Below are 12,879 nucleotides of genomic sequence, written 5' to 3' on the forward strand. Positions count from 1 at the left end.
ACCAGCAATATAATGATCAAGAACATACAACCTCAAACAGAAAGGTTGGATCCCTGCTAATTCTTTGTGTGACCCACCCACAGTGTTAATGGAGAGCTTGCAAGAACCTCTGCTTTATAATAAGGAAATATCAGTTGGTTCCATAAATATTTCCAAAAAGCCTAAGAGCATTATGTCTTGGGAAGTCACAATGTTATCTTTCAACTGCAGCCAGTTTCCCACTCCTCTGCTGTAGCCTCCTCAGACTTCAAAATGCAGCTGTGTGGCTCTGTGATGAAGACAATCTGGTACAATTCCTCTGCATGATTATTTTCTCATCACCTTACAGCTTTTGTAGAGCAACACCTGAGAAAAAAAGGCCTGCAAGACTTCCCGATATAAATTTTTCATTGATTTCAAAAAGAAAGGCTTAAAAGGGCATCTCTTAAACTTCCTCCTTATAAGATAAGGATAGAAACACTAATTTTACCTACTCCACAGGAATCTAAAGCACACTGAAAGTGACTGCAAGATTCCTCTACTTATGAGAAAGAGAATTAATGTAAATCAGTACCTGTGGAATATTGTACACTACTGAAGATGCTAAGCAGATTCAACAGTTTATACTGTTTAATATTTACAGCTGCATTTTCCAGGAAGTTCCCATTCTAATAGAATATGTACTGAACAGGTATTCAAAATCCGATCCCAGAAGTTTGCAAAAAAAGGTATCTTCCAAAGTAAATACACTGTATTTACCTTTTATAGATAAAAACCAAAACGTAATGAGATTCAAGATACTAATTAAAAATTAATTCAATAATCTAGAATACATACAAAACAATTAATAAAGGACAGTTAACTGCATGGGGTTTTTCCTAACTGTATTTTTTAAAAATTATTTTTTATTTGAGACCTTGCATTTTTGCAGCCTCTTCTACTCGATGTGCGTTTACAAGCAGCTCATCAATCTATCACTTACAAGGCATTTGCCTAAGGCTGTTAATATATCAATCTAAATTACTTTAAGTCTAAAGAAATTGCTTAGCTAATTGTTATTACGCAAGTGTATCTCAGATGTGCTTATGCTCTTTTTGGGTGGGGTGGAGTTAATTTTCTTCACAGTGGATAGTATGGGGCTAACATAAGAATTTTACACAAATACAGGACATTGCCAAACCTTTACATGTCATACATTTACTGAATTTTACATTCCTATTCATAATCCAGCAGTTTCTTCAGGTGCTATAATCTTAAAAGAGCTACAATCCTAGTGGGTTTAAAATACAGCTTTTGAAAAATAATCCTTTGCTACATAAAGCATGAAAACGCTAAACAAGAAGAGCGTATAGAAAACACATGAAGAAAATCATTTTAGGATGACAAATGGAGTGAGGTTTAGCTGCCATGTCAAGAATGTGGCATTAGCCTCTCTGGAAGGCTGCTGAAAAAATTGCTATATAGTCACAATCCAATGAAGTGATCCATGTCAAGGAAAGTGGGTAAGTAAGCAGATGAAATGACAGAAGCACTGGTCAATACATCAGGAAGCGCTGAACCGATGCTTATGAGAGGTTAAAATGCACAGAATTTTGAAGAAACTTTTTGAGGCAGTGATCAGCTTCACAGCTCCTGCCAATTCCAACAGAAGAGTGCAGCTAAAGCACACAAGCAAGCCATGCTCTCTTGCTCAGTAACAATAAATATTACTAAGAGCTAAAGAATGGCCATTACATGTATCCCTTCCATTCACTATGACTTGGACTTAGTGCCAGTTTCTACCACATAGTCAAAACATGTTTTAAAAGGCAATGAGATTGCTAACAAGAAAACTTAATTTAGTCTGACTGTACAGCAATTTTGCTAACAAATGCTGTCTTGTGAATCTGAAATGACAACAAATTCAATTATTGTTTTGATTAGAATTTGATTTATCAATAAATGCATAACAGTCTTTTCAACAGTACTTGTTTGTCACATGAAGATAAATAGGATGTTAATAGGAATTATTGTTCATTGCAGAAGCAATCTCATTATCTATGCATTTGCATTGACAGAATTTATCAGTTGCTGGAGGCAAAAAGAAACCAGAGCTTCATGTCACATCAATGTTTGACTATCTTTTAACTCAATTATCTGGATATTAATGATAGAGCATGTATATTTGCTGTCACTAATTGTATCAGTTTATAAACATGCCCAGCGTAATGCCAAAAAATATGGAGAAAGTACATATAATTCTGACTGATTTCTTGTATCTCAATAATATAGGGTGAGATGATAGGTTGGTATGACAGGCACAGTTTTTCTGGTGAGGTATGGCAATACTCCATACTGAATAAATGCAAAGAGAACTATTATTACAATTTAAATTTTAAGAAAATATAAAAACTAAGTAAGGGGACAGGTTTATATATTCTACTGGCTAATAGTATTTGACTTATCTAGCATGACTTGGTATTTGAAATTGAAATAGTATTCCACAACTTCTAAACTTATTGGATTTGTCTTTTAGAGAAAGTTTGATAGGAGAGTAATACATTCAGAAGATCCTGCAAATACTTCTGAAAAATGTACAGAAAAAATGGGTTTTGTTTTAGAGTTTCTATATTTAAAAGAACTCAATTTTAGAGTATCAATAAAAAAATTTAGAACATGGAAATGACTACTAGTTCAGTTTCCTTGGGTTTTTTCAATGCTTATTATAACGTATATTCATCACAAAATGACTTACCTTCTGGTTTAACAGAGCACTTGCTAGTTTTTGTACTTCAGAACTCAGCAGCGAGGTGCCTCTGATGACTTTACTTAAAGAAGCAAGTGACTGATGGACGCTCTGCACAAGGCGAATGGCATTGAACTGCTCCAGGGTAATGAACGCTAAGATTGGAGATCCTTGTTGTTCTGCAGGAGGAGACACCTTCTGATGGATCAGGTTAGAATTCTAAGGAAAAACAAGGGATATCCTGTTAATAAACTCAGGGAAACTATAGTGTTGTACAACACGTAATATATTTAATTCATGATACTTCATATGACCTTATTAGCTTTGAAGTAGTAGTGGTATCATCTCTTTTCTGGTACTGAATTATAACTACAGTGATACTTTCAGTACTGTCTGTGACATATTCAATAAAGGCACCACTCTTCTGAAACAAGTCTGTCTATCCAGTTACTTCAAAAGTTCTTGAATTGCTGAAAGATCTTCCCTTAGCTGAATCACTGCTTTTAGTATTAATGTGCTAATATAAAAAGCAGTAGTGTACTCAGCACAACAAAATTTTACTGGGTACTGTAAACTATGTTGCCAGTTCTTGCTTCCTGAGACTAGTTCAACATGGAATTGAATTAAATACTATAAACACAAAATAAATATCATTTTATGTGTAAATCTTGAGTAACTTAGACTCTGAGAAGTACTGCTGCTCTTACACTGCCATTTTTACTATTCACTTCCCTTCCAATAAAGTCACTAAAAATCCAAATGTATTGAATAATTTCAAGAGATGGTGCAATTTTGCAAATCTTAATTCATATGCAACTTATTACATAAATATATTTTTGCATGTGTTTGGAAACTGCCAAACTGTAATGTGGCAAGATGCTGCAAAGAATTCCAGTTATAAAATTAAAAACCTTTTAGAAAATTCTATAAGGCACAAATGCTAAAAGCAAACCTTAGCCTATGGGAAAAAATGTTTTGGTATTTCAGTTGCTAGTAATTTAGGAAAGATAAAATCAGATTTTATTTTCTCTAAAATACGTTTTTTAAAATAACAAGTTTTGATTATTTTTCAGGTTAAATAAATTTCTGAATTGTCACATGGCAACTTGCTTTTCAGAAGGCACAGGATATTTACCTCTATAATCTTTCCCAGGCACTATGTATTTGGCAGAACATTTACATTTTTAATTTCAAGCTCATATTCCACTCAGCTACCAAGCTAAAATATGAGAAAAGCTAAATGAATGAGCAATACTTTGGCTTATGACTGACCAATAAAAAAATTAAGGATAAAGTTTTCCAACACTGTTAAAAGGTATACAAGAAAGCTACTGATCCAAGTGCCAAAGCATGCAGTATTTACAATTGTTATGCTTTGCATTTTTTCTTTGCATGCATTAAAAAATCACAGTACCAGTTTCACATCAGTTTTTCTGAGACCATAATTTGCTGAGGATATGTAAAATGTAACACAAAACTAGCATAAGCTAGCTGATAATTTCTTATTGAGGTGTTTAATTGCACAAAATAAAGAAAACCCAAGACATTCCACCTTGGAGGCTTTGCTCAATCTTTGACACTCTCATAATTCACAAAAGCTTGTTGAAAAAGAAGTCCTTTAAGTTCCTCAATATTGTCCTTTACAATAAGAGTCTCCTATGAATTTCAGATTCATTTCATCACTCTTTCTAGTGCTTTCCATTGAGAATTTGTTGAAACAACCCATCTATCATTTTCATAAGAAAATTAAACATAAATACCAATATCAGCTTATACATTTAATGTTCTATTATATTCTCTTAAAATCCATTATGTATATAACTCACATCAGGTTTTAAAATATGTGTATGCTCATGACCTGCTTGGAAATTAAGACAAAAAACTGCTGAAACTGGGTGTTTTTCCTAATCATAAGAAACTGAAGGTAGATTCTAATCTTTAATATCAAATACTGTATTTTGCTACCAGTATTAATCAGGTGTGTTTTCAGACGTTGATAATTTCCCCTCTTTCAGTTCTGTATATGTTGCTATCTTAGTATAATATAAGACTTCATAAAGTCTCACTTAAACTGTCCCAGAGCTTTACTTTGTTACCTTCTTAAATGCAAGCTTTTGCAAACTCCAGTATGCCCTGAAAACTGCCTCCTCAGAAATGTAACAAATGCAACGAAAATAAACTCATATACCTTTACTAGTTCTGCATTTGATTCAAAAAGCAGTTTTGGTGGTGGTGGTGATGGGTTTTAGAAATCCCCCTTGCCCTTTTGATGTACCTGTTTTGCCTCCTCCTTCGAGACTCTCTGCCTATTTGTTTTAGATATTAGCCTCTCACTGTTTTTCATATGGTTTTCATCATTGCAAATAAAATAAAGAATGACCCTATATTTCTGTTTCACTGATTTTCCTTCACGGAAAAGTCCCTGTTGTTTTTTTAAAGCTGAGATAGCTAATGAGGTACCAGGCACGTGGTGTGATTCTTGGGGCTCTTCTGCACAGTGCCAGGAGCTGGACTTCAAACTAAATGGCAGGTTCATGAGAGTTTAATTAATTTGGTAAGTGTCAAGATGTCATTAAATCATGCTGCAAAACACTGTAAAAGCTGTTTTAGGACAGTATTCATTACAAGGATGTTTTCAATCAGAAGAATTAATATGTATGTTTTCAAATGAGGCTAATACAAATGAGGTGAAAAGTTCATGACATTCTGCATAAGTTCAGAATGGCTTTGCTTTTGTAATTTCAACACAGATGCAAAATGATTTGAAGCTCATTTTAAGTATCTATTTCATTTAAATAAAATTCAATTAAAAATTTCAGTCTGAATTCTGGCTAGACTAATAATCAGTGGAATAAGGAGAGGCAACTGCCATGATTCTATTCTTATAGATAGATAAAGAATAATAAACCTCCCAGTTCAATAATTTCAGGATACCTGAATAATTGGTAGCAACAATTAACAGGGTTTTGCATCATGCATGATCTGAGAGAAAAAATGAAGCCCTGCAAATTACCAGAAATATTTCTGAAAAAGTAACAGCATGTAAGTTCCTTGACACCCTATTAATGTAGAAGAATCATATTTCATTTAGAAATGTCTAAACTGAAAAAAGCTAAAATTTCCAAAGTATATCTGCCATTTTTGCTGTTTGGCCATGAAGAATAATATAGGCTCTGAAAACTGAACAAAAATAACTGCTATTCATAGAACCACAAAACAGCTGAAGGTTGGAAGGAACCTCTGGAGATTGCCAGGTGCTCAAAGCCACAGCAGATTGCCCAGATCTGTATCCAGTCTCCATCCAAGAATATGACCCCTTGCAGCTTTTCCACATAGACTCCAGCCAAGTGCCAGGGGTAGTGTGGAGCATATGAAGCTCCAAGGGGTCACAGTCTGAGGGCCAGACCAGCCTCAGCAGGCTTTCCACAACGTCCCACAGCTGAGCCCCTGGAAGGCAGCAAAACTGCCTAAACAACAGATGAGGTCAGAAAATGGGAGCATCCTTCCCCCAGCTGCAGGGAACTGCTCACTGCTTTTCCTTAGCACTTCCTCCCGGTGCTTCTGTGTGGATCAGGTTCAGCTGGCTTTTGGAGTTTCATTAAGAGTGCAAAGAGAAAAATATGTCCACACTGCAAGATTATGATCAATCATTGAGATGTAAATTCTATAGGATATACTTATGTCAAATGGTAAATTTTGTTGAATTTCAGAATTTTCAGTACATAGATGTACAACAACTGTTTTCAAGGTATTTGTAAGATAATAGTTTTTTAGTTAATTCTTGATTGACACACTCAACATGGGAATAAAAACGTTCAAAACAACTTAATCGTTGTCTACATATTAACAAATTTCTGAGGGTCTTTTTGCCTCTGGAATAAGTTTCTTTTACAGACTCCAGGAATACTTTTTTTTAAAATTTTACTTCTTTATATCTGGGAAACTGTATTAATTTCATATTCTCTGCCCATTCATGCATAAATAAAATAATTTATGATTATTAACTTAAGCAGCAATTCAACTATCTTCTTCATTCCAATTTCCAGGTCTTTAAAAATTCTGCAAACAAAGATGATGCCTTCATTGAACTATCAATCTAGAATGAGAATGTAGTACTGCATGCAATGTCTGTAAAATATCAAAAATATCCAGGCCTTTTCAAAGCTGGAAGCAATTACTGGTTGAACAGATAATGAAAACTAATTTTGATAAAAATATTATTATTCAAATTTTTTTTAAACACTCAAGAAAATGTCCCCGACACAAAAAATAAAACCTATAAAAGGTTTTATCCTTTTATAAGATATAAAAGGATTAAAGCTATCCTATTCTAAAGGATATATTCAAAAGATTAATTTAATTATCTGCTATTGGCATAAAACCTTTAGAAAATCAAAGAAACTTCAAGTTAATATGGAATCCTTGAATGTTTTGGGTTGAAAAGGACCCTAAAGATAATCTAGTTCCAGCCCTCCTGAACAGGCAGCAATACCTTCCGTAGACCAGGCTGCTCATTTAACCTGGTTTTGAATATTTCAGGGATGGAGCATCCATTAGCTCTCTGGGAAACCTGTACCAGAGCCTTACGTCCCTCTCAGGAAAGAATTTCCTAATATCTAACCTAGACCTACCCACTTAGCATGGATTAGACGAGAATTCAATGAGATACTCGAAAATGTTATGGTAAATTCTAATGTGTACCTCATGTCACTTCTATGCATGTGGTCATTTGAGTAAGGGAAAGGTTTTTCCCATTACAGTGTGGGTGTGTACCCACACTGTAGAGACAGACTAAGACACAGTTTTAGGCCACAACATCTTTTGATCTTTTACTTGATCATTGAGGAGACAAAATAATGGCCTAATGTCCAAGTGGGCACCTAGCATGAGGTGGGAGAGATCCTTCCCAAGTATGCATACTGTCTGCATTCACACACATCATATCTAAATGTATGCCTGGAATAAGAATTCAATGGGTGGAAACCAAGCTTTACAATATAAGTTAAAAAACACTAACAAACTGAACTAATCAAGACTAACAAAGGAACTTAAAGAGAGTGATACTGGATACTGCAGAGGGGATTTTCATGATCCTCAGTTTAAAGCTAACACCATATTTCAACACTATTAATACGTCATTGTATTTGAAATCATTAAAAATCACCTTGTGAATATCAGATAAATGACGAAACTAAATAAAAATCTAAAGTGCATTAGCATTTTTCTTGGAAACACACAAAGGATGCTAGTTTATGTTTTGAGTGTGATCTCACCTCCATATGGAGAAAAAAGGTGATAGCCTGTTGCATCACATACAGACTTCACAGCTAATTATGCACCTAACACTGTACTTTCTACCTCAAATGCATTTAATTTATTTTTTCTCTTCTTATGTTTCAACACTTGAGATAATTCATTAGACTATATTTTTAATGTATTTACCAGAAAAAAAAAAAGTCCTCTTTTCAAATTAGGTACAGTCCTACCTGATTAAGCTTCTTCCATAGGTTGAGAACAGGAGAAAGTTCTGTTGACCATATTTCTCTGTCAAATTTGCAGCCAGCAGTTACTGACCTACTCAGAATCCGAAGCTGTGAAATGACCTGAGTGATGAGAATACAAATGCATTCTTGAAGAAAGATAAACAAACTTCTTTTAGTACAAAAATGCCATACACTAGCAAACACTCTTCAATTTATCTATGAACTGTCCTTTCCTGCATACCTAATTACTGATCAAAACACAAACAATATCCATATTCAAGAACAACACATGAACTTCATTCATATGAACACTTGAACTTCATTCACATTAAACCTAAAAAAAATCCCTACATATTGTCTTATCATAATAATTGTCTTCGTCCAATTATAATTTAAAAACTAATGAGATGCATAACTAAACAAAAAGCCTCTTTTCCACAAAATTTAGAGACAAAACTTGAGCTCTGCCTTTAACTAGGCTCCATCTGTAACTAAAATTTTAAGGGGAAACAAACTCCCAAAATATGTTACTAAATACATACAATAACTATCACACACCAAAACTTGAGACAATTATAGGAAATTCAATCTGATCTGACCAGGATCTCTTATTTACATATTCATGCCACCTCAACCTCTTTAAATGCATTACTATTAAAAAAACAATGCATGAAATTAAAAAAATAACTGCAAACCTTCCAAATAGGAAGGGAGCTTCTAGTTCATTAGGTACAACTGCCTTTTAATGTAATCAACCCTAGTAAGTTTACAAATCAACCGATAAAATACATCCATACATTTGGAACAAAGACCACTGAAATTAAAATTCTTCAGTGATATTGCAGTCCGTCTGTTAAACTGTATATAACCCCCCTGGTATTTTTGAGGCATTTTCATTAAATTTTAGTTATTTTTCACAAAGTATTTTTGCAAGGCATGTTAGAGAACAACTTATTAATTCTCTCCTCTTTCACTTGAAAATAAAGAATTAAGCTTCACAGCAAAAATGTATTAATCATTCAGAATCATTTAATTGTAACACAGATGGAGGGAGAAAGTCAACTTGTTTTTCTGCTGGGATTTGACTTATTTTCTAGTCTTGAAAGATGTGCAATGATGAAGTGCTTTTTTTTGTTTTTCATTTTCTTTCACTGAAGCAAACCTCTCCTTCCTATTTATCAGCCTTGATAGGGACTGTGAAGCACTACAAGATGACAGTACACGCAACCATCATTTCAACTTCTATAAACAAGCTCTGACCATGAGACTGTGGTTTAAAATCCTGAAAGAATAATTTAAGGGCAGTAGTAGAATCACAGTCTCAGAATGTAGTAGAGTAGATTTCAGCTTAGTCAGGGATCTTTTTAGCAGAAAGCAGTTGGCAACTGTTTTGAAGAGCAAAGAGGGGCCAAGAGAGCTGGTCAATCCTCAAGAAAAAAATTCTCAAGGCACAAAACCAGTTCTTTCTGATGCAGAGGAAACAAGCATGATAAGCAAGTCAAAGAACAATCATGACAGAAGATCATCATGGATGTAAAGGAAGTTAGTGACCTCAAATCCTAGAATATGCTGAGTTGGAAGGGACCCACAGGGATCACTGAAGTCCAACTCCTGGCTCTGCACAGGACATCCCCAAGAGTCAAACCAGGCGTTTTCTGAACTCTGTCAGGCTGGTGCTGTGACCACCTCCACTGGGGAGCCTGTTCAGTGCCCAACCACCCCCTGAGTGAAGAACCTTTTCCTGACAGACAACCTAAACCTCCCCTGACACAGCTTCAGGCCGTTCCCTCAGGTCCTGTCACTGTCACCTCAGAGCAGAGATCAGTGTCTGCCCCTCCTCTACCCCTTGCAAGGAAGCTGAAAGCTGCAGTGAAGTCCCCCACAGAAGATGGGGACAAGGATGGACCACCCGGCAAGAGTAGAAAGGCATTGCTCAGTTGTGTTGGGGTCAGGTAAGGAAAGCCAAAACTCATCTGAGTTTAAAAGCAGCAGTGTATGCAAAGGCCTAAAAGGGCTTCTGGCAGTATACTAGTAGCTAAAATGAAAATACAAGCTACTGCTCTTTATAGCTTCTGTTACATAAAATAACATTTCACCCTCCCATTCTCATAACTTAATTTTAAACTTTCATAATCCTTTGTGTACCCCAGCTATTGTGTATATCAAAAAAGATTCTTGTTTAATTTAGCGAAAAATTAATTTCTCTGATGAATGTTTTGATCATAGTATCTTTATCATTCCAGCTATTCTTCCTCATTTTCACTCTGCACATATGCAAATGTTCTGACAAGCAATACAGATAATAAACACACATTTGTGCCTTCCAGATATCATTCTTTCAGCTATAGTTTTGTATCTTTTAATTTGTTTTTGGGTAGTTGCCTGCCATCATTTGCTAAGCAATAAAACATTTATATGAAATACACTTTAACTGGTAATTCAGAATTTGGTACTTCATATAAACTTGCATATAGTGCATACTATAAAGCTGAAAAATGTTTATATGATTGCTTTGTGAATATGGGGGATTGAAAACATTAACTCTGGTATTCATTTTCAAAGTGCCTTTAGAGGTACAAACATGCATCTCCATACAGCTGAAATGAGTTTGAGAAGTAGTGACTGCAAGGTAAGTAATTAAAGTATTTTTCTATCTCTACTCTACAGTGTTAGCTGTCTTTTTCTAATTATCTAATTATAAAATTTGTCAATATAGTTTAAATAGGAAATACAGTACCTATTCTTTATTTGAATTATTTTTTTCCTTCATTGTGCCTATATGTGTTTCTGCTTTGTGTATTTCATCAAAGTAGTTAAAAATATTGGGTTATCATTATCAAAATTTAAACACTTAAATTAAAGGTACAGAATCAAAAGAAATCAAGTCTTAACTCTCTGTGTTCTGGAGTACTGTAACATACAATGATCTTCATCAAATGTTCATGTAACATCATTAACTCTTTACAGTTCATCCCATTTCTTTTCTCAGGTATAGCAGGCATGATGGTAGCATACTTTACTCCTAAAGTTTCCATGACAGCAGAGTTTTCAATTCACCATAATTTTTTTTAAATTTATGGGTTAGGCTGAAACTTTTTGTACTGGTAGCTCTTTCAGCCTGAATTTTTTTTTTTCAAAATTTTAACCTACAATAATCATTCACGTTCAAGACACAGATGAAAATACATTTGATTCATGTCAAAAGACTCAGGTTAACTTTTGAACTGCTTCAACACCCCAAACTTTTGCTAATGGGCTACAAATTTAATGGCAGGACATCTGTTTGAATTCAGGAAAGAATTACAGATTGTAAAATAGTAACACATATTACTATTTAAGTATGATTACAAGTTTGATATTAGAACTTGAATGGTGCAAATACTTCATTCTCACAAATCCCAGTGAAGTTCCTTACAGGGTTGACTAGTCTATACTACTTTGAATCAGCTAAAGCTTGAGAAAATGTTTACTTTCTTCTCTCAAATCAGTCTCTATCTGGTTGTTATGAAAATGAAAAGGGAAATATATTTTTTTAAATAGGATCATAGAACAATTAACACCAGAAAGAAGCTAGGGAGGTCTCTAGTCTAATCTCCGGTTGGAAGCATGATGAGCTTTAAAACCAGACCAGGTTGCTCAGGGCTTTATCTGGTTTTGAAAAATCTCAAATACAGAGACTGAAGAACATCTCAGGATGACCTCTTCCACTAATTTACTACCCTAATAATTAAAAGGTTTCCCTTAAAATCAAATCTGGACTTTTCTTGTTTTGGTTTATGTCCTGTAAAAATAAGAGTCGAATGGACTGGGACAAAGAATGTGTTAATACTGGGAAAGACCAGAATAAAATCATGAGTGGGATATATCATGCTATTAGAATTCTCAGGTGTATCACAGAAGTGTCCAAAGGATTGTGGTTTGTTTGCAATTGCTCCACTTAAGTATTTTCACCTCCAGGCAACAGAAATAAGTTTTCAGTTGGAAGGGAAACTGGATTTAAAAGGAAAAGGACTATCAGGAACACATTTCAGGGGTATATATGAAAACCCAAGGGACAGGACAGGAATGAACACATAGACTAGATAAGTACCTAGAAGGAAGGAGACCTTGGTTCAGATGACAAAGGGAACATGATTAGGAATCTGTGTTTAAGAAGATGAAACAACTCGGGTTGAAAGAGGGCATGTTACAGTCACACTAGGCAAGCACAAACTCACCCTTACCTATCCTTAGACACTTATTTGAAGCTTACTTAAAACTTACTCCAAAATATTATCACCTTAGCCTTAGCCTCCCTAAATAATCAGTAGACAGATCTTAAGTGGGATAACTTGCATTTAAAAGGTTCTCTTTTGAGCACATAGGAAAACTAAGTTCTATACATAGGTACCTCAGACAGATGGGTCTATGCCATAGAAATTAGAATGAGGCTTTTAATTTAATTTCCTGGAAACCTAGCTACAAAACTTGAGAAGAATTTTCTCTCAATGTGATATATATACAATAGCATCAGCCTAACCTATCATAAACTTCAAAACTTACTCTACATTAAGCTTGCCTTAAACATGACGTTTCTACATGATGAGCACACAGTGAGATCACAAGTGACCAGTACAGATGTATACATCCAGGTCTGTGGAATTTGCACTCTAACCCAGGTATGTACTTATAGTACTAAGGGAACTGAAAATT

General features: G+C 34.8%; 1 protein-coding gene across 2 annotated transcripts in view; it reads right to left on the reverse strand.

The window, feature by feature from the left end:
- DYNC2H1 (dynein cytoplasmic 2 heavy chain 1) overlaps positions 1-12,879 on the reverse strand; it is a 143,509-nt gene that overhangs the window by 25,924 nt on the left and 104,706 nt on the right. For both annotated transcript variants that reach the window (XM_058045066.1, XM_058045065.1), the window contains exons 83-84: positions 8,191-8,307; positions 2,714-2,923 (exon numbers count right to left, since the gene is read on the reverse strand). In XM_058045066.1, the coding sequence (XP_057901049.1) occupies positions 2,714-2,923; positions 8,191-8,307 (327 nt within the window). The remainder of the gene's footprint in view (positions 1-2,713; positions 2,924-8,190; positions 8,308-12,879) is intronic.

This window comes from Melospiza georgiana, chromosome 2 (genome assembly GCF_028018845.1).
Source record: "Melospiza georgiana isolate bMelGeo1 chromosome 2, bMelGeo1.pri, whole genome shotgun sequence".
NCBI classification, from domain to species: Eukaryota; Metazoa; Chordata; class Aves; order Passeriformes; family Passerellidae; genus Melospiza; species Melospiza georgiana.